General features: G+C 39.9%; 1 protein-coding gene across 3 annotated transcripts in view; it reads left to right on the plus strand.

Annotated features, from left to right (window-relative positions):
* The window catches only part of USP48 (ubiquitin specific peptidase 48), a 68,832-nt gene that overhangs the window by 33,141 nt on the left and 13,049 nt on the right, over nucleotides 1–22,642 (plus strand). For all 3 annotated transcript variants that reach the window (XM_081306965.1, XM_081306963.1, XM_081306964.1), the window contains exons 11-22: nucleotides 351–500; nucleotides 4,792–4,989; nucleotides 6,539–6,653; nucleotides 7,528–7,658; nucleotides 11,388–11,459; nucleotides 15,967–16,091; nucleotides 16,249–16,371; nucleotides 16,638–16,699; nucleotides 16,955–17,065; nucleotides 18,734–18,864; nucleotides 19,202–19,308; nucleotides 21,022–21,126. In XM_081306965.1, the coding sequence (XP_081163091.1) occupies nucleotides 351–500; nucleotides 4,792–4,989; nucleotides 6,539–6,653; nucleotides 7,528–7,658; nucleotides 11,388–11,459; nucleotides 15,967–16,091; nucleotides 16,249–16,371; nucleotides 16,638–16,699; nucleotides 16,955–17,065; nucleotides 18,734–18,864; nucleotides 19,202–19,308; nucleotides 21,022–21,126 (1,430 nt within the window). The remainder of the gene's footprint in view (nucleotides 1–350; nucleotides 501–4,791; nucleotides 4,990–6,538; nucleotides 6,654–7,527; nucleotides 7,659–11,387; nucleotides 11,460–15,966; nucleotides 16,092–16,248; nucleotides 16,372–16,637; nucleotides 16,700–16,954; nucleotides 17,066–18,733; nucleotides 18,865–19,201; nucleotides 19,309–21,021; nucleotides 21,127–22,642) is intronic.

A 22,642-nucleotide genomic window follows, 5' to 3' on the forward strand; every position in this document is an offset into this window, starting at 1 on the left:
TGGTGTTTTTGAGCCATTTGGTGGTTCTAGGTGACTGGCATGTCATAGAGAAGTAGGTAGGGAGCAGGGGATATAGTTTAGTTGCTAGAGTGCTTGCTTTGCATGTACAAGGCCCTGGGGTGTAATTCCCCGCACCATATGCATTCTCGCGCGCGCGCACACACACACACACACACACACATATAGTAGTAGTAGGTAGAAGGGGATTTTTCTAATGTTATTAACGGTTTCTACCAGAATGGGAGACCATAGTAGGAAGTTGTCTCCAAAACTTTACCTGATACTTGATATCTTTATCCACATTACTACCTGAATTATAAAGTTGTTTTTTGTCTTTTTGTTTTGAATAGCCTTTCTTCAAGAGCTGGTGGATCGGGATAATTCCAAGTTTGAGGAATGGTGTATTGAAATGGCTGAGATGCGTAAGCAAAGTGTGGATAAAGGAAAAGCAAAACACGAAGAGGTTAAGGAGCTGTACCAAAGGTTACCTGCTGGAGCTGGTCTGTAAGATATTCTAGGACAGCACTGTTGTCATTAAGTGCCTTGTGTTGTTTATGTTCACAAAAAATGTATCTGAGCAGACTTTTTCCTGCCCTTTCTATACCCCACTTAAGCAGTTTATACGTTTGAAATTACTATGTAAACCAGTAATAACCTGATGTGTAGCATTCCCTACAGTTCTCGTTAACATGTACTTTAAAATTGGGAAGCTGTTAATAAATTGTAAGGTGTAGGCCAGCACTTTGCAGGCGTGACTTCTGTAGATTTTTCCACTTGGTGAGATACGCATTTGTTTCTAAAAAATTATCTAATTTCATTACTCTGGAAGCAGTTTGTCTGTTTTTTTTCTTTGCATATTTTGTGCCCTAATAGTATTAATAGGCATATTTTTTATGAGTATGATTTTTATAGTATTTGATTAACTTGAAATTTATTACCAAATGTTACAAGGGGGGTAGAATAGTTTTCTAGTTCATTGATTTCTTTAGATTAGTGCACATAATCCAGCCATCCTTTTTTACTGTTTATCCAAATGTATGTAGTGTCTCAAAAAGGAAACCAACCTTTTGAAGGCTAACATGCCTTTGGTTATAAGTTATGTTTGTCATTTCACAGACATGAGTTCCCCATATCTAATTGTAGCTGATGGAAGACAACTCAGTTCTAGGCAGCTTGCACTTATGGTTTTCTCTTTTTGATCTCTTAATTTTTCAATTACAGTTACACCTTTAAACAAAGATGATTACAAATTGCCTTAACAATAGCTTTTTAAAAATCTTTCTAGGGGCTAGGGTTTAGCTCAGTGCAAGAGCTCTTGCCTAGCATGCGCAAGCCCCTGGGTTCAATCCCCAGCACCTTAAAAAAAAAGTTCTTTAAAAAAAGTTCTTTTCAAACTGCTTCTTCATTTGATTCTGACCCTTCTTTGTAACCTGTTACTTGAACGCTGTTCGAGGGTTGGGATTATCCTAAAGAATTGGACTGATAATTCAACAGGAAATTATTTGGAAAGGAACCCATGATTCACACCTAAATTTATCCGCCTTGTTCAAAGGAGTTGGGACCTAGAAATCTGTTTTCTGAACTTGATTCACAGTTTCCTGAATTCTGCACAAGAGAAAAAGACTTCCTGGATCTAAAGTGACATGCTGTTGTGAGGGCTGGGGGTGTAGCTCAGTGGTAGACTGCTTACCTGGCTCGCAAGAGGCCCTGAGTTCGATTCCAGCACTAAACAAAGAAAAAAGAAAGAAAGAAAGAAATGCTGTGAATATTGTGAACCACTCTATAAACTATACGGTCCAAAGATGTTATATGTCAAATTATCACTGTGCTTCCCATGGCTGTTTTAGTTAGTGTATAAGAACCTGTGCTTATGTTTTTAGAGTATTTCTCCATGTTATCTATACTTTTATCAACTACAAGGTTTATATATATTTTTTTGTCCATTAGTAATAATTTGCATTGTGGGAAGTTACGTTGTCCTTAAAATGATGTAAAAATCTCAAAGTCAGTGACCATGGTTTTGTGCTCCCAGAGTCTTCATTATGCATTTTCTAAATCTTTGTGAACATATTTTTCAAAGGGCCAATTATCCTAACATCTCTCAGGATATGAACCCTTTGGCTCTTGTTATTTAATTATTTAGTTTGAAACATACTTAAATTATTTCTAGGTAAAGTGTTTCAAATATTTTTGGTACTGTGACTGTTCAAATATCTTTGATACTGTGATTGTTCTAGGCTTGTATCTTTCCAAAAGAAAATTTGTTGCATTCAAAAAAATTTTTTTCTTTAAACTTTGGTTCAGAGGGGTTTTTTGTTTTGTTTTGTTTTGTTATATCTCGCTTCAGTAAATGTTTTAACAGTTGCTCTTCTGGTTCAAGCACTGAGATGACATACAGTCTGGTATCCTCACCTTGACCATGAGAGTGGATTCCTTCCTGGGAGTTGGCTGCATGCCTTTGGAAGGCAATACTTTAGCAGTTGACTGAATGAAAAATACTAGGGGCCACCTTTGAGGGCTTTGCTACTGAGTCTTTTTTTAGGGAGAGAAATATTTGTAGTATAATAATTTTGCCACAAGCAAAAGTCTGTCTTGTGTAAATAAGCCTTGTGCTGTACCCCTGTTCTCAGGGACACTCTTGGAGAGATCCATACAGTTCTTAAAAATAAATTGAAAATGGAAAGACCTTGTGAACACAGCCACTCTTCTTTCATGGGTCCCCCAGCACACTAAAATGAAATCTGGAAAATGGCTGAGTTAATAATCAATGTGGTGTTAGATCACTATGTGGACCCAGTTTCTGCTCTCTTCTGTTCTTACTATAAAACCATGCATACTTTTTCTAAAACTTTGTATCTTATATTGACCTATTTAAAAGCTAGAACAATAGCTTTGTTTGGACGTTTTCAATAGGTCTCTAACAGGGGATTGGAAGATGTTAAAAGTACCTGCCTTTTTGACTCATAGGTGTGTTTAGGGTCATCTTGGGCCTGGATTCCAGCAGATACTTCCTGGGAAAGGAATTACATACACTTAAATTTTCCTATATTTCCTTTCCTTATAATAAGTAGTTTCTGATGGTTTTATTATTTCAATTGGCAAAGTAGACATTGCCCTCTCTTCACTCTCTCTAGCCTGGGTAGATCAGAACACCTAGTAAATTTTCTTGTATCATAATCTGATTTACCCTTCTTTGAGAGTCTTCAGATGACTCATAATTTTAATCTATGTGATATACCTGGGGCGAGATTAGAGATACTGAGCCTTTTATTTCCCTCTTAGTGTTCATTTATCTTTACATTCTTGAGATATACCCAGTGTGCTCTGTCCTTGCAGGTTAAACTGCATAAATGACAAATAAAAAATTGGAGGTGTTTAGAAAATAATTGATCTTACCATGTTATAGGATGCCAGAACTATGTGACCTGTACCACATCTTAAGGTCTCCTGGTTTATATGTTGTGTGAATGCATAATTAACTTTTCTATATCTCTTTCCTTCCAAAAAGCTCAAAATGCTTCATATATCTTATCTTTTACACTCAACAACATCCCTGTGAGGTAGGTAGAAGGCAGGTATTATTACCTTCATTTTACAAATAAAAGACCTGAAGCATAGAGTTTAAGTGACTTGCTCAAGTTCAGTTTCTCATTGGCAGAACTTGGATTAGACTTTGGTCCCAACAGGAGGTCCTGTGCTCTTCCTCCAGTGCCTATCTTAGAGCCTCCCAGTTGAAAGCTCCTTGATGATGTCCAGTTTTAGCTCAAATAGAGATCTGACAGTTCCACATTTTGTTTTTGTAAAGTCTGACAAGTCTACAGTGGGAGTTAGTTTTCTAGACATATAACTCTTAGAAGTGTAAAGTTGGTCAAAATAGCTTTGTATTGAAGCATATGTCCCTCAGTTCGCACCAAAAGTAGCATCTAATACAAACACGTGAATTCAACCTCTGTATGTTTTCTTCTATGTTTTATGCTGGGACTCACTGGAGACCTTTGTAAGTAATCAAAAGCTGTCCCTTTATTTTTAATTTTGACTTTTAGGGAATGCTGGGATTCCCTTTCTCCAAATTCAAATTCGTTTTGAGATGTTTGGTTTTAAATTTTTGCAACTGAAAAATTGATCATAATTCACTTCCAGTGTACTTTACCCTGGAACTTGTTGAAAATGTTACTTTCTTGAAATAATAATGAGATGAATGGATCATGACATGGATTTTGAAGGGGGATATAACTTTTTTTAATTGACACCAATATTATTTTGGATGCAGAAAAGTCAGTAGTTGCAATAGGCTTGTAAAATGCGGTTGTAACTGTCAAGGACGATAATTGCTAACTTAGAGCTCAGCCTTGTTTCTTTTTTAATTTTCAAATGTATATCACGCATTCGTGAAAAGTGTTTATAAAAGTAATTGATGAAATAAACGTAGTGAGGGATGAAGTTGTGTGATTTATGAGCCAGTGTGGAGCGTGACTTGTAGTTTCCACACAAGGGTGTCCTGATCAAAGCTCTGCTGTGCTACCAAGCAAGACACTTCTCTGTGTGGATGCGTCTTGTAGAATGGGGTTAATAATACCAGCCGATCTCATAGGGCGCTGTGCAGACACTGGCCCCTAAAGCAGAGGAGATGATTAATTGGGGCTTTGCCTTGCTCCTTAGACTACTCCGAGCAATGATCCTACTGATTTTGCTAACTTTGTACAGTGCATTGTCTTTTGAGGAAAGTGACTATATCTTTTAGTACAAACACTGTAAAAATACATAGTGTCTTTCTGTTGCTTTCTTCCTCAGAGCCCTATGAGTTTGTCTCCCTGGAATGGCTTCAGAAGTGGCTGGATGAGTCGACACCCACCAAGCCTATTGATAATCACGCTTGCCTGTGCTCCCACGACAAGCTTCACCCTGACAAAATTTCAATTATGAAGAGAATATCTGAGTATGCGGCTGACATTTTCTACAGTAGATACGGAGGAGGCCCAAGACTAACTGGTAACTCCAGATATCTTTTCAGCATCTGCAGTTCACGTGGGCCAGGCACCGTGGTGCACGCCTATAATCCAAATGGCTTGGGAGGCCGAGCAGGAGAATTGCAAGTTCAAAGTCAACCTCAGCAAGGTTGTGAGGCCTTAAGTAACAGCAAAAATAAAAACAGGCTGGGGATGTGACTTAGTCGTCAGTCACCCCTGACTGGTTCAATCCCTGGTATAGAAAAAAAGAAAAAGAGTGCATGTGGGCCTCATGAATTGGGGTCTGGTGATTTGACACAATTAGACCAAGTGTTCCTATAATTTGGAAGAAGGATTTGTGAAATAAAGTAGATGTTTAGCAGTGTTATTAGAGGAAGTTTATTTGATGCCCCCTCCGACCCCCACTGTACCAAGTAAACAAAATAGGACCCTTTAGAGAAAACTGTCTTGTGGTAGTTTGTGGGTTTCCATTATTCTCTTCAAAGTATTTGAAACTTTGGTCGATTCTATATCCCAGTCCTCCCAGGCTCTAGGGGATTTCTGACAGGCTGTGGAATGGTACTCGGGTAACCATCTACGCTGCTGGTTGTTAGTTTATGAGTAGTAACTGCTTGATTTTACCTTGAATGGTAGAGCTCTGTATAGCCAGGTGTCTGTGACCTCTTGGTTCTGCTTACTTTCCTTGAAACATTTTATTTTCAGTGAAGAACTGGCAACACTGGTCCCTCTGGATTACAAAGGAGGCACAGCATCCTCCCTGTTTCTGAAGTAAATGCTGTTTTCTGATTGTGTACAACTTTCTTCCTTTTTTTTTTTTTTTTTTGGTGTTGGGAATTGAATTGAAAACTCGACCTTTTCAGAATTTTATTTAGAGACAGGGTCTCCCTGAGTTGCTTAGTGCCTTGCTTTTGCTGAGGCTGGCTTTGAACTCATGATCTTCCTGCCTCAGTCTCCTGAGCTGCTGGGATTATAGGTGTGCGCCACTGTGCCTGGCTATAAGTTACTCTTAACTGACATTTAACTACAGACTTCAGTCCTTGTATACACACCTGGAGTTTTGCTTTCTAAATTTCCATTCTAAATCTGGTGAAATTAATAAGCTGTTCAAAAGAACAAACAGCAATGGAAATGTCTTTCCATAGAATCACATTTCATATGATTCTTTGAAGTTTTGCATATTTCAGTCAGGCCCTTTGTTTCTTTTTCCTTTAGTATTCTCTGCTTAGAGGATCACCTGGATACAAAGGTCCTTCTATTTATAGTTGTCAGATGTAATGACTTCCCTCAGCCTTAATTATTTGATTATCATCAAATTTGCATTTAAACCTTGTAATGTATTATACTTTGTTTTTAAGTAACTAGAGCAGACTAAAACATTTTGTCTCTTCATATAGGTAACAGTTGCTGTCTTGAAACCTAAATCACCAAAGTAATTTAAGATATATACCCGTGTGCTATATTGCCAAAGTTTGTCACAGTTTAGAATCCCCCTGTTTATGAAGTGTCTACAGCCTTTTCCTAAGGAAGCGTGTGTGAATGAAGTGTTTCTTTTCACTCTTTCTCGCTTGCAGTGAAAGCCCTGTGTAAGGAATGTGTAGTTGAGCGCTGTCGTGTATTACGCCTGAAGAACCAGCTAAATGAAGATTACAAAACTGTTAATAATCTTCTAAAAGCAACAGTAAAGGGGTACGTTGCACAGCACATTTATCATGGTAAACTGAAAATCTAGAAGTAATAACGAAACATCTTATTAAAAAAAAAAAGACTTTTGGTTTTCAAAAGAAGGTTGAAGTAGATGGCAAAACTAGATCAAAAGTTAAGTTGTGCAGTTATTAGTGGCCTAGTGACAACATGAGTGTCAAGTCAGCCGCTCTTTGCGGCTTCCATCCACTGGGGAGGAAGGAACAGAATGTAGGTCTGAAGCCCTGTTGGGGTGGGGGCTGCTCAGTCCCCTTCTTCTGTGAAGCCTGTGAAGTGGCTGGCACTGAGCCCCTGTGGGAGGCTGAAGTAGGATGGCAATCACTGGAGCCCAGTGGGGCATCTCTTCAGAGAAGGTCAGCACATTGGAGTATGCTGGGCCCCACCTATAGGGCACCTTTGTGCTCAGGGACATCATTAATGGATGGAATTTTGATAATTTGAGAAATAAATTAGTTTCTCTCCAATGAGGATTAATATAGTTGACTATCTTGGGTCATTTCACAAACAGCCTGCTGAGTGATGTGCTATGGTGCAGGCGCAGGCGTAGTGGAGTTCTGCGCGGCAGCTAGAATGCACAGCTGTGTGAACAGGAGTAGAACCAAGTAAAGAATGTGCCTATGTAATTGGCTCAATTAGTAAAAATGTAAATAGGAGGTAGGAGAAGTAGGATAGGATGGAAACAAGCTGTTGGATACCTGCAGGTCCGTGTAGTGAGGCCTGAGCTGGCCAAAATGAGGAGGTGGGTTAAAGAAAACAGCACTGCAGCTGATTTTGAATGTGATTCTTTTTGGTGTGGCCTTCACAGACCTAGAATGGAGGAGAACATTAGGATGATTCTAACATTCACTATGTTCCACAGCACTGATGGATTTTGGGTGGGGAAATCCTCCTTGCGGAGTTGGCGCCAGCTAGCGCTTGAGCAACTAGACGAGCCAGACGGTGAAGCAGACCAAAGCAATGGGAAAGTGAACGGCAGCACCTTCAGTAAAGGTACCGGGGGAGCTTATTGTGAAATTGAACATGTCTGTTTATGGTAAAGTTGGTTTAATACCCATCTATGTAATTTGAAGACTTTTTTTTTTATTCAATCTAAATATCTCAAAAAGAGGCAAGGGCAAATCAAAAGTTTGTTCTTGGTAGGTACTGGGGGTTGAACCCTGGGACCTTTTTCCATTGAGCTATATCCCACAGTCCTTTTTATTTTTTGTTTGGACACAGTCTCAATTACGTTGACAAGGCTGGCCTCAAACTTGCAATCCTCCTTTCTCAGCCTTCCCAGTCACTGGGATTAAAGTTGTGTTCCACGGTGCTCAGATAAATAAGAGATCTGTCAACTTTTGAAAGTCCGCAGATTTCTTTCCATGTGGAATTCATTTATGACCAGTTATGCTTGACATTGGCCGAGCTCTAGGGAGTCTGTTGCATATTGCAGAGGCTTTATCAGCTCAGTGCATTTTAGTTTCTGGTTTGGGTGCCACACTCATGGGTTGCCCTGGTCAAGAAAATGCATGTGAACTTGTGTGCTTTCCACTGGGAGAGAGGGCAGCTTTCAAATAGGTGCTTGCTTGTAAGTTCTTCAGAGACACCTGAGAAATCTGAAAATGTTTTCAAATACGAAATTGTGTAAACTGCAACCAAAATCATTAAATTTTATTTTATAATCAGCACTTAGTACACAAAGGAAATTAAAGCATTGAAATTAATTTTAGGATTAAAATGGAGACTGGGGATTTGATAATATTCATCGAATTAGAGCTTAGTTACCCTAAGCAATGACCCCCACACAGGTTATTTTTTTTTCTTTTATTTTATAGGGGTTTTAACTCAAGGCCTCCCATATGCTAGGCAAGTGCTCTACCACTGAGCAATATGCCCAGCCTCACTTAATTTCTCATTTCCTAAAAGCAACAGTAAAGGGGTACATTTATATTTGTTTTCATATACCTTAATATTCCATATAACTTAATATTCATAACCTTTTTTTAAAAATTGAAATATCTGGTACGTTCTACGCTCAAGCATTTTATATTTTCTCACTTTATATTATTTATTTGGCACAGGTCTTGCCATGTTACTATCATGTTTTTTAAGAAAATTAAACCACAGTAGTCATCATGAATCTTCAGCTCTCTGAGCTATCTTCTCGTTTGGGTGCTTGTGGTTGAGAGAGGGTCACCACTGAGCAATCCTGTCAGCCCCTTTTCTTTTGGTTAAAATATTTATAAATTTAACATTAATTTCAGGGGTCCCCCTGACCTTTTTGAAAAAGCAAGTTGTTTTAGAGGTATTGCCATGATAGTGTGTGCTGAGTGTTTGCTGTTTCTTTGAGCCTCATTATATATCAATATCAATCTTTTTTTTTAAATTATTTTAATTTTTTTTAATTAGCTACACATGACAACCTCTTTTTTTTAAGTAAAGTGGGATGCCATAATAAAAAGCACAATGAAGGCTGGGGTTGTAGCTCAGTGGCGGAGCGCTTGCCTTGCATGTGTGAGGTACTGGGTTCAGTCCTTAGCGCCACATAAAAATAAACAACTAAAATAAAGCATGCTGGCCATCTACAATTACAAAAGAAATAACAAAAAATAAAGTAAAAAGCACCTTCAATGTTGGCCTAGCTCAAAAATATTTTTCTGGTTGCATTCAAGATAATATGCTTCTCTTTTCCCAATTCAGAAAATTTAAAAGCTTGAAACAGCACAAATTTTAAAATGTTCTGCTTCAAAGCCCTCACACAAGACACAGTCACTGTAAATAGTGGTTTTTGTGTGGTGGTGGTGGTGGTGGTGGGGACTACCAGGGATTGAACTCAAGGCATTGGCCATTGAGCCACATCCCCAGCCCTGCCTGTTTTGTATTTTAAAATTTATTGGTTGAATTTCATGGAGTAAATGTATTATATTTATTTACCCAATTCTGTTTCAGCCTTTTATAATTAGTATGTAAAGATCAGAAGCAGTGAATTCTTGTACCTGTATTTTTGTCACATTTTCAGATTATTTCTGAGATCAAATCCAAGAAATTATTAGATTAGAAAATTGCTACCTAGTGGGCTAGGAATATAGTTCAGTTGATAGAGTGATTGCCTCACATGCATAAGGCCCTGGTTTTAATCAAAAAGAAAAGGAAGGGGCTGGGCTGTAGTTCAGTGGTCAAGCACTTCCCTTACATGTGTGAAGTACTGGGTTCGATCCTCAGCACCACATAAAAATAAATAAAGATACTGTGTGTTCATCTACCACTAAATAAATATTAAAAAAATAAAATTAAGGAAAGAAAGAAAAGAAAATTGCTACATACTGACACATTGGTACATGTTAATGAGTCTCCTTCAGAAAGTATATTAAGATCTTGTTTCTATATCCTTTTTTCACTACAATATAGCAGACACATTAATTTTTATAAGTCTGACATAAGAAAATGACTTAGAAGTGTTGAGGTTTATGTTTTTCAAAAATTATTGAGATTGACCATTTTCTCAGTGGGAAAAGTTAGTTACTCATATTTGAATGTGACAACAGTTATCTGGTCACATGTTTTGTTTGCCTGTCTCCCTCCCTTTCCCCCTTCCTCCTCCCAACCTCTCTTCCTCTCTGTGTGTCCCCCCCCCCCCAGGGGGTGTGCGGTTCGTTTTGTTTTGTAGTACTATGGATGGGACCCAGGGGTGTTCCACCACTTAACTGAAGCCCTAGCACCCCACCCCGTACCCCAAGCATTGAACCCAGGACCACTGAGCCACATCCCCAGCCCTTTTTAAATATTTTGAGATAGGGTCTCACTAAGTTGCCCATACTGACCTCAAAGTTATGATTCCTTTGCCTTATCTTCCACAGAGGACTCTGCCTGGTTCTGCTTGAGTTTTTTTTTTTTTGTTGTTGTTGTTGTTGTTTGTTTGTTTATTTCCTTTGCTTTTGTGCAGTGATTGGATCAAACCCAGGGCCATGCATGATAGGTAATCATTCTACCACACCACTACATCTATAAATAACCACATTAGAGGTGTTTGTTGGTTAGCAAGTGGTCTTTGCATGTGTAAAGAGTATTTTATTCTGATCTCCAATACTCAAGATTTCTTTATTCATCGTCCCAATGTATACAACTATAAAATTTATTCTGAGTCTGCTTTACAAATACAGATTTCATCAAGGACTATTTTTTAAAAATATTTATTTTTAAGATTTGTTCTTTTCAGATACAATAACTATTAATTGGTAATGCTTTAGTGTGTAGGTAAAGCAGGAAAATCAGATACTGGAAGAGAAATGTGAACAGGAACAGCAAGCAGAATTTTTATAGTATGTTTGATGCTAAAGTCTTTATTTTGTTTGTGTTTGGAGCTTTCTGTTCAATCCATAAAAGAGTAGGTAGGTGAGAACGACATGTCATGAAGATGACTAACTTGGTATATAGCACAATATTCTGCAGACTTTAACTAGAATTAATAGGATATGTAAATTATTTTTCACATTGGAAGAAGGCACAGTTTTTTGCATAACCTAAATCATTAAAAAGCTAACTGTCATTGACATATTTTTCATTCCTTTTAAGGGAGAGAAATATAATACTTTTGAACAGAACTGTGTAGGAATTACTTGAATCTAATTTTCAAAATCATTTAAAGTTCTCTTTGTTCCAAATTATGCGGAATAGCGTGTCTGCTGCTGTGAACTTTTAAGTCCAGCTGTGAGAGCAGTTACCTGTATTTCTTTTGATTAGATGAATCAAAGGAAGAAAGAAAAGAAGAGGAGGAGGAATTAAATTTTAATGAAGACATTTTGTGTCCACATGGTAAGCTGGAAGCATGTTAAACTGTTATTAGTTTGACCTTAGCCAATTGGAAATGTCTTTGTGATATCCCCAACCTGTTCCAGGTACCAGGTCCAGCGTAGTAGTGTGCTGGATCTGAACCATGCTCAACACTAACATTCTGTTCTCCTGCCTGGCTTGTCAGTCCTTCATATCTTTTCTTAACCTTGCACAAAATATAATCTCCCGTTTCACCTGTATTTATAGGAAACCCTAGGGAGCAGGCTTCTTGTCACCTAGTGATGTTAAAAACTTCTGAGTTTGGTAGGAAGACTGTTTACCATTTCTGCACCTTCATCCAATTTAATAGACACAATACCTTTATTTCACTTATTTATTTTTTATGTTGTGCTGAGTATTGAATCCAGTGCCTCACGCATGCGAGGCAAGTGCTCTGCCACTGAGCCCCAGCCCCGGCACTTGGATTTCCTCACTAAACCTTAGCTTTCTAGGTGAGAGATATTTTTATTTTTATTTGTGGCCCACATTACTACGTGGGGGTCCTTCTGGAGTGGTAATTGGGGACTCTCTGGTTCCCCAGTCTCCAAGTCCTTCTCATTGGTCCACCTTGTTTCCCCATTTGTCCTTTTCACATTAGGCTACAGTAGGAGCACAGCTGTGCAGAGGAGGTGGCTTGAGTGGTGGCAGCATGGGTAGATAGTACAGGAAGGGAGAGCCAAAAAGAGACTTTTCCAGTGGTGCTTCCACGTCAGTGTTGCTCACCTCAGAGCCTGGGAGGGCGTCGTGACCTGTGCCGAGAGCTGTGGCACATTTCAGGCTTCGTGCTGCCCAACTAAGCTGGCCACAGCAGAACAGCCTGCCACTTTCTCCTCGTCCTCCCCTCCCTTCCCACCTCTTGTCATGTCAGGGTCTGCAGATTGGTTAGAAAGTGAGGCAGGGCCCAGTGAGCTCAGGTGCCCCCTGCATAGTGTCTGCCCCTCAGCGCCCCTGCACTGCTCCTATCTTGAGCTTCCCCTGGAGCTTGGCGGCCCTAGGCAGTGCCATACTTGGCCATCTGATATTTTCAAGGGATAGCTCCCAGAATTGAATAGACTTAATTCATTTTCTTACTTTTGTTTTTTAACCCCTCGTTCACTTTCACATGCCCTTGCTTTCTGGGTTGGGGGCAGACGGTTATGCACTACAGTGGATCTGAATGCTTCCCAATTTTGCCGACTTAAAATTAATTTTTTTTAAAGTCTCATCCATCATCTTTTTAACCTTAAAAATTTGTGTTACTTCTGTTCTCTTCATTCATTGTTGTAGTTTGCCATATTTAAGAAAACCTCTTGAATGCTGTTTCAGGGGACACTGAAGATAAACATGGTTTTGAAACCTGGCTTTGGGCTGGGGGTGCCCTCAGTGGGTGCACGTAGCACACACAAGGCCCCGGATCCCGCCCACAGACCCTCACGCATCAGTGTCTTGGATATTCTTGTGATCAGTTTGTTAGGTTTTGTTTCTTTTTTATTTTGTTTGAGTGTGGCAGGTATGGTCAATCCATGGATCTTCATTCCCCTGCACTCTGGAGGGAGGCGCCTCCTACCTGCATTCACTAATCTTGTTTATTATACCTCATTTGCTTCAAAGTTGTTTACTTCTTGTTTGGGGGCTTTTTCATTCCTCTTTGGATGTTCTTTGCCAGTGTTATTATGGTATGAACTAGATTTTATGGGGTGGGAGTCTGTTTATCCAGAATCTAATCTCATTTTAAAGTCTATTCATATTTTTGCCAGAAGCTTTTGAGTATTAGAATATCCAGTTATGTTTGCATCCCTCACGACTACTTTTATCTTATTGAGAGGTAGTATTTAAAGGTTGGAGTTCGGTAGGCATTTTCTTGAAATGTTACTTAAATGTTTTTTATTGCAGGCTACTAGTCTAATGTCTAAAACTTTGTATATTACATGGAAAAATTGATTGTGGTGAAGTTGTACACACTGTTCTAATTATACAATCAGTAGGTTAAATGAGAGGGCAGCAGACTTTTGGGTCCCATCTTGTCTCTGCAAGAGTTCTGTTTCTGTTCTTCACACTTGAATAAATCCTACCCTTAAAAAAGAATGTGTGTGTGTGTGTGTGTGTATGTGTATGTATATGTGTAAATATATACATAAAGTTAAATTTAGAAACATGGCTAAGTAGAGTGATTTTTGTATTTATCACCATTTAGACTACAGCAAATGACTTATTAAAATACTTTTTGGCCAGGCACAGTGGCTCACATCTATAATTCCAGTGACTCAGGAATCTGAGGCAGGAGGATCACAAGTTCAAGGTCGGCCTCAGCATCTTAGTGAGGCCCTAATAGCTAAGGAGACCTTGTTTCATTTTAAAATAATAATTAACAACAATATAAAAAAGACTTAGGATGTAGCACAGTCGTAAAGCGCTCCAGGGTTCAATCCCCAGTAACCACCAACCCCCCCAAATAAAAACTTCCACAAACTTTTGAATCAGTAGCACTGCATAAAAATAAATAAGATAAAAATTTCAGAAGTAAGGATTGTTTTTTTTTCAATTCCTATGAGCAACGTGTATGCTGGCACGTGCACTGCCTCTGAGCTACACACCAACCCTGTGCTGATTCACACGTTAAAGTGTGTGTGCGTGCGCGCTATTGTTTCCTTTTTTTTTTTTTAATATTTATTTTTTAGTTTTCAGGGAACACAACATTTTTGTATGTGGTGCTGAGGATCGAACCCCGGGCCGCACGCATGCCAGTCCAGCGCACTACTGCCTGAGCCACATCCCCAGCCCTATTGTTTCTTTTTGAATCCGATAAGAGTATACCACAAAAATACAAAGAGTCTTTTTGGGGGCTTGGAGGGGATGTCCGGGGGGCTGGTGCTGGGCTTAATCCCAGGACCTTAGGCTTGCCAGGCAAGTGCTCTTTTTTTTTTTTTTTTTTTTTTTTTAAGGAAAAGGGAACCTTGAAGTTCTTTCTGAATCAGGTTGTACAAGTCTATCTTGATCTTTTTTTTTTTTAATTGTGTTGTGTGTCACTACAAGGGATGTACACTTTTTTTTAAGAGAATTTTTTAATAATTTTTTTTTAGTTTTCGGCAGACACAACATTTTTGTTTGTATGTGGTGCTGAGGATCGAACCCTGGCTGCACGCATGCCAGGCGAGTGCACTACCCCTTGAGCCACACCCCCAGCCCTGTACACATTTAAAAAAAAATTCCTTAATGATACCTGAGAATAAGGCATTTTGGAGTAAGCGATTTTAATCTCAAGAAGTTAAAATGAACAACCTTCTCTGAAAGATTTATAAGAATACATTATAATCTCATTTATCTCCTAATGAATTTATGAAAACAATCATCTTCTCCTGGAATTATTCAAAGCACAGTAAGAAATGAGGGCTGGAAGTTGAGAAGGTGCGTTTTGAGGTGTTAGGATTGTGGGGTGTGGTTGAGATAGACCTGTGGGGTTTGACTATGGTACGGTCACATTTCTGATCATCCCTCTGGATATTGTATGGTACACATTAGGTGTTTAGAAACTCACTGGCTTTATTATCTTAATGCATGTATGGGTACCTTGCCAACAGGCACAGAGAAAAATGCTTTGGGAAACTTACATGTGCCTGAAGAGAAGTGTGGTTCACTAATTTGTCTCTTGGGAACCGCTGAAAGAATGGAAAACATCACCACAATTAGAGAGAAAGTCCCTGAAAAGCTAAATGTATCCAATGAAGCGGTAAACTGAGGAGGCTCTGCTAGGGTTTCAGGTTGCTATGACCTTGGCACTCCATAGATCTGAGAAAATGCAGGTGTCCATGACTAGTGTCATTCTTGTTGTCTAATGGGATTTTGGAAAGTTTCAGTGGTCTTGAAAATAAGTTGCAAATAGCAAATTAGAGCCAGACTGGAGATGGTTTCAGATTGATCAGTAGATTGCTTGCTTGAATTGGTAACTTAGACCATAGTTCTGTGAGGCCTGCCCAACCGTGACAACCATCATTTCAATGCAAGATGATTTCAGTAACTATGAAATGGTAGTCGATGAAGTCTCCAGGGAACAGTGTGCAGACCTTTGAGTGTTGCATAGATGAAGTTCTGTGAATGTCGGGGCTCTGTTGTCCCTGCCCCGCCCAACCCCCTTTTACTGCTGCCTTAATGGCAGGGAGAAAGGTTCTAAAATTTATGATTCTTGCGTTATTTACTTGTTTTCTGTCTCTTGATTCTCCAACCACAAGCCTAGAATGAGGATTTAAAATCGGAGTCAGGGGTAGCTCTTTGAAAATTAAAGTGAAATAAAAAATCCAGAGGGTTTTTCTTTGTTTTTTGTTGCATGTATGTGTGCCAATACCCAAAATGAATCAGATTTCTGCAAATAAGAAATAGGACATTTGGATTTCTCTAAAGTCGAGGAGTTAGGAAACAGATTTTCTGGAATTTTTCTGAGATTTAAGAAATGAAAAATACATTTTTTTAATCTTGTTTTTTTTGTTGTTGTTGTTTGTTTGTTTTTAAACATCAGGGGAGTTGTGCATATCAGAAAATGAAAGAAGACTTGTTTCTAAAGAGGCTTGGAGCAAACTGCAACAGTACTTCCCAAAGGCTCCTGAGTTTCCAAGTTACAGAGAGTGCTGCTCCCAGTGCAAGGTACTGTGCTCTCCACTGACACGGAGGAGCGGCCTGCCGTCCCTGCCCCGTGTCCCCCACCCTGTCACCGGGGAAGTGGGGTGTGCTCCAGTGGGTGAACAGAGGAGGCCTGCCAGGGCTGTCAGCAGAGACAGTTGATTGCTTCATTCTCTTTCAGATTTTAGAAAGAGAAGGTGAAGAAAACGAAGCCTTACATAAGATGATTGCCAACGAGCAAAAGACTTCTCTTCCGAATCTCTTCCAGGACAAAAACCGACCATGTCTCAGTAACTGGCCAGAGGTATAACGCATGCCTTACACAGAAGCCTTGCTGAGGCCTTTGCCAGGACCCAGTGCGTCTCACAGCCGCCCGGAGCTGCGCTCCCTCCCCTTGTGCAAGGCCCCGTCCGGGCTCTCGCATACTGCTGCTGGGCAGGGGCTATTTCCATTTTACTGTAGAGTTTGAATAAAAAAAACCCACATTGTACTTTGAGGGGTTTTGTGAAAATGGGGTGAATTAATGTGTTCTTTTTGTGATTGTTTTTTTTTTCTGTGTGTGTGTTCTAGGATACGGATGTCCTCTATATTGTGTCCCAGTTCTTTGTAGAAGAATGGCGGAAATTTGTTAGGTAGAAACCAGAAATTTCCTATTTTCTTTCTTGGAGCTGACTCGTGCTTTTTTAACCATTCATGGTTTGTGTTTGTAGTACCATTCTTGGTTATTTTTAGTAGCATACACTGAAAATTTTCTTTTAAGTTAAATAATCTCAAGAAACATTGAATTACCAATTACCCTTTTACATACATCTCTTAGTTTTAAATAATTATTCTTTAAGAAATCTTATGTCCATGAGGTATTTATCCTCTTTGTCTCTTCTGAATAGAAAGCCTACCAGATGCAGCCCTGTGTCATCAGTTGGGAACAGCGCCCTTCTATGTCCCCATGGGGGACTCATGTTTACATTTTCTTCTATGACCAAAGAAGATTCTAAACTGTGAGTTTCTTTTCTTCTTTTGATTCTCTGTTTGTAATGATTTAAAAAATATGCTCTAGAAACATCTCATTCAGTATAAGCAGTCTGGGCTGGGGATGTGGCTCAAGCGGTAGCGCGCTCGCCTGGCATGCGTGCGGCCCAGGTTCAATCCTCAGCACCACATACCAACAAAGATGTTGTGTCCGCCGAGAACTAGAAAATAAATATTAAAAATTCTCTCTCTCTCTCTCTCTCTCTCTCTCTCTCTCTCTCTCTCAAAAAAAAAAAAACTATCTCTTCTGACTTTGTCTTAAGACAGTCTATTTTAAGAATCTAGTTCACTAAATTATAGTATTTTGGATGTTCTATAGAGTGAACACTTGTCTTTGAAATGACGGACAGACTACTCCCACAAGGCCGAGGTCACCTGGGCTGCTGTGTGCCCTGTACCCCTTCCTCGCCTGTCCTATTGACTAGACTTGTCCCCACTCCACGCCAAGCTGCTGGTAACCAGCATGTGCCTCTAGCAGACATCTTTTCCAGAATCAGAATCAACATAGTCTTGGTTACAGTTTTTTTTTCCTGCAGCTGCCAAGCTTCAGAGAACAGAGAAAGGCTGGGGTTGTAGCAGCAGAGCAGAGCTACAGAGCTGGCCATCTGGAATTCTAATGTTTCATACCAAAAAATTTCATTCTACTCCCCATGTGCCCCCAGAAGAACTCATCTGAGATTTTGGATGTTGCCATTTTATTTTATTAAATAATTTTTAATTAACTGTGTTAGAGAAGGTGGTGTGCCTCCAACATTGCCAGAAAGCCATGGGAGAACAAATTGAAAGACACCAATAAAATATTCCCGAGCTCAGTTGTAGCTCATGGTAGAGCATGTGCCAGCGTGATAAGGCCTGCGGTCAGTCATTTTCCCCAGGCCCCGAGGACCGTGCTGGATTGGAGTTTATTGCTCTTTAAAATTATTTAAGGAACAGAATGTGAATGTATGTTTTCTTCTGTGTTCTTCCCACTTCCCTCCTGCTCCTGTCATTGTAAATGCCAGACATTTAGGAAAATATCTCTTAATAATAAAACAGATAAATATATGCTACTGTCAGTTGTCAGTGTCAGAGGGCACACAATGCAAATATAATTGAAGGACCACATGCTTCCTGCTATTCCTCCTTCTCCTTCCTGCCCTTCCTCTCTACTAATCACTGACCTAAATTTGAGGACTGTCGGTTTCGGAATGTATTCTTTTTTTTTTCCTCTTTAGTTGTAAATGGACACAATATCTTTATTTTATCTATTTTTTTTAAATGTGGTGCTGAGAATCAAACTCAGTGCCTCAGGCATGTGAGGCAAGTTCCTTACCACTGAGCCCTAACCCTAGCCGTCAGAATATGTTCTTTTAACAAATAATACATGCAGATAGTAATGTCTTGTGTATTGAGGCCATTTTATAAAAATCATATTTATCCGGCTTGTGTTTTCTTTTAACCATATTGATTCATGTAATGTCCACCATTTACTTTGACTGAAGCTGTAACTATTTTGTATAAAAAAACTGTTTCATATCTTTTCCTTGGTTTCTTTGCATTATGTAATAGTGTGGATAACTGTATTTTAGGAGACCAGCAATCCTGTCATTTCTCTTACTCTCCTTGTATCTTAATGCATGTTGTGTTTTTTTGCACAGTATAGCTCTCATATGGCCCACCGAGTGGCAAATGATTCAAAAGCTCTTTGTTGTGGATCATGTAATTAAAATCACAAGAATCGAAGTGGGAGACGCAAACCCTTCAGAGAAACAGTATATTTCTGAGCCTAGTAAGTTTTCTTATCCTTTTTGGTTTTGATAGTCAAATGTCGATATTTTAAGGGGAAAGGAAAGACTACGTCAATAATTTATTCTCTACTAAAAATGATGACGATCCTGTGGCAGTTCAGACTACCTAGGTGGGGACTACTATGTAACAACTCATGTATGACTGATTATTTGTGGAGAGTAAACGGATTTCCTTATTGTCATCATTTGCATACAGCAATTTAGTGGAAATCATTACTAATAGTCAGTAATGGACAACTGGTCATTTAGAGACATGGTTTGGGGTCTTCGGGTATTGACTGGTGCCTCTTCACCCACTTCTGCTTTTCTTCTCTTTAGAACTCTGTCCAGAATGCAGGGAGGGCCTGCTGTGCCAGCAGCAGAGGGACCTGCGTGAGTACACTCAAGCCACCATCTATGTCCACAAAGTTGTGGACAATAAAAAGGTACTGTGCCCCCTGTGGCCATGGCTCATTGTGATAAGGCTTCCTTTGTGTTTACACTGAGGATTGTTTGGGACTGTACCAATTTAGTACCAGTGCTGTTTGGTGTCAGGCTTAAAATTGGAATTGTATATGGTTTTAGCTGGTTGTGAGTCTGTCGTGCATTTACTGAGCATCAGCTGAGGGCCAGGAAAGGTCTTGGTGCTGGGATGCAATGAAAAAGAAGCCCAATGAGAAGGTGAAGACTGAACTCCTAGATCCACCTGAAGACTTCACGAAGCAGTGAGCAGATGGGAGGAAATCTTGCAGTGTGGAGCGAGATGCCTGAGGACTGGAGGTTCCCTGTTCTAAAGGGAGAGACAAGAATGAAGGGGCTGCTTGTGGGGGAGTCAACACCAGGAACCAGCTTCGAACAGTTGTTCCAGGCAAAGGAGGGCTGAAGCATGGAGCCTGGTGTGCTCAAGGAACAGCGACCGCCATCGTACCTAGATGAGTGCTGTCCACTAGAGTGCCTGGTGGCAGAGGGCAAGGTTCAGTGTGAGCTGCGCACACAGTGGCCATAGCCCTGTGCAGCTTTGGAGCACCCAAAATGTGAATATTGTGTTGAGGAACTGGACTCTGAGTTTAATTCATTTAAGTTTAAGTAGCCACATGGGGCTAATGGGTACCATAGTACTCACTGCTGTTCCCTAGTTAAAGTTTATTCCCAGGACAGACAGTGATAAGGAATGACAGACTGGTTTCTGTATGAGTTTTCCATATGCTGTGGATTTGAGATTTTACTCTTAGATGTCAGTCACTGGAGAGTTTTATTCAAGATCATGGTATGATCCGATTTACGGTTTTTAAAAGTCACCCTGGCCATTGTGTTTGGAATTGGTAAGGATGCAAGAGGACTGAGAAAAGGTAGAGTCTCAAGTGTTCCTCTGCAAGGGCAGATTGGATTCTAGAACATTTTACTTGTAATGATTAGGGATGGCCCTTGGGTAAATCCTGACCTGCGTCTCTGGACTTCTCATTAATTCAATTCCAGAACTGGAGGATTGAAGACCTATTATTTGATGCTAGTTAGCACTTGTTTTAGAAGGGTAACTTGTAAGTTATGCACTAGAACTGCTTCACAAGTTCAAGCAACGGCCTTCATTTCCAAATTGCTAAGAAAATGAAGTTAACGAATGTATATATCTCAACTCCCCCCCCCCACCCCCGAGAAGTTCCTTAAACTTTTTGCAACTTTTAGTACATGTGTACATTGGAATTGAGTGTAAAATAGTATCCGTTGTAGCATACGTTGCGTGTTTTGGCTTAGTAGCTATCACTGATAGTGTTCTGCCAAAGAGCACTTCAAACACCCTCATTTTTCAGTTCTTAAGGATAATTTGGGCTCCTGGCACCTCAGTTTCAGGGCTTGAAAAGGCTTGACAATCAGTATCTAGCAAGGTATGTAGTGTTTTTGATCTTCTGCAAAATAGCATCATTGTAGAAGCTGCTTTATAGAGATGTCTGAAACTCACGGTGAGCATGTCAAATTGGAGAATAAGTCATAGGTTTAAAAAATTAATATTAAAAAGCACAGAGCACAGCAAGGGATTCTTGATTGACTCTTGTGTCTCTTGTCTCACCATGAGAAATGTATCTTCTTGAAAAAGGTGGCCACTGGTCAGCGTGGCTTCCTCAGCTCTGACCCACTTCTCTTTGTGGTCTTCACACATTCAGGTGATGAAGGATGCCGCACCAGAGCTGAACGTGAGTAGTTCTGAAACAGAGGAGGACAAGGAAGAGGCCAAACCAGATGGAGAGAAAGATCCAGATTTTAATCAAGTATGTGTTGAGGCTGCTTTTCATCACACACATTCCACTGACCTCAAGACTTCTCTCTGCCCTGTATGGGACATTGGTTCTCACACACAAACACGCGTGCGTGTGCGCCATCCTTTCTTTTTTCTCATTTTGGTGGTTTGCTACAGCTGTCCTGATTTCCCATTAAAGCTGTGGCCCACACCTTCTTCCAGAATTAATACAGTTCTAACCATTGAGAGGGAAAGGCTGAAATGTAATGCAACGCCTTCAGCCCTAAAAGAAGACATTTTAAAATAGGACCCATATTGTGGTATGTTGCTTAGTTGTTGGGTTGTTCACGTATGAAGTGTTTATTTAACTTAGATTCTGATCCATTGAACAAAAGGAACAACAGTGTGAACAATGGAGTGTGCAGAATGGACTGTCCTGTCTTCATCGAGGTGTTTAATGACCAGATCATCTGACATATTATGCTCTTGTTTGCCATTGTGAACAATTTCTCCATCATGATCGACCTTTTTTTGTTAAGACTTCCTTTCCTACCTCTCCCCAGAGAAAGCTGAGGAACATTCCAGGGATTTGTTAAGGGCCGTGTAGGGCTGTTGTGTATGTGTAGCTTGGTTTCAGTTTTCAGGTCAGATCGCTATGTTCCCGGCATATTCTTAAATATTTTTCACCCGTGGAATTTCTATCCAGTTTCATTTTTAAAGAACGAGGCACCTTTAAAGCTGAAATACGGTATTCAAATTATGGATAGCATTCTCTGTGAAGTATTACAATAGCCACCTGCTGTGTGTCATGGAGCAGACACACCTGGGCTCATTGGCCACTGCTCCTCCCTTTTCCTCCCTGTTGACCAAGTCTTGGCCCTTAGCCTACCAGAGGTGAATGTTCCTTGTAGTTTCCCAAGGGGTGTAAATGACATGTCAGAATTTATTTTCACGGCTCATTGGAATCTCATAGACTAACCTTAAACCACCTCTGAAGGAACAGCTGTGCCTGCTGACAGCTCTAAAGTTAAAAGTTCTTCTACAAAATTTTGAATTTTGAAATTGTCAGCTTTGGCCTGCCCTTTACTTAAGTGCTAGCCAAATCCATGCTTTTCTAGCAATGTAAGTTTTTAGTTTCAAGGGGCTACTTTCCTATGATGGGTGATGCTCTTATTAAAATCTGTGTACATGTGTGTGTGTGTCTTCTGTTCCTTGAGATTATATACACAAATACTGCAATAGGCCCACTCTGGACTTTGGCTTTTCCTTTTCTGGTATTGGGGATTGAACCCAATACCAGAAACAAACACTAAGCTACACCCTAGCCCTTTTTATTTTTTATTTGGAGATCAGGTCTCACTAACTTGCTTCCTTGAATTTGAGAGCCTCCTGTCTCAGCCTCCTAAGTCACTGGGATTACAGATGGGGCCACCACAGCTGGTGGTTATTTCTCTTGGTAGGAGTTTGCTAACCTGTTGTCACCCTTTCTTTTTGTCTTCATCTCCATATAGAGTCAATCTTCTAAGTCACTTATCTCCAAACAGATT

This window comes from Spermophilus citellus (assembly GCF_964194105.1).
Source record: "Spermophilus citellus genome assembly, chromosome: 9".
Classification (NCBI taxonomy): domain Eukaryota; kingdom Metazoa; phylum Chordata; class Mammalia; order Rodentia; family Sciuridae; genus Spermophilus; species Spermophilus citellus.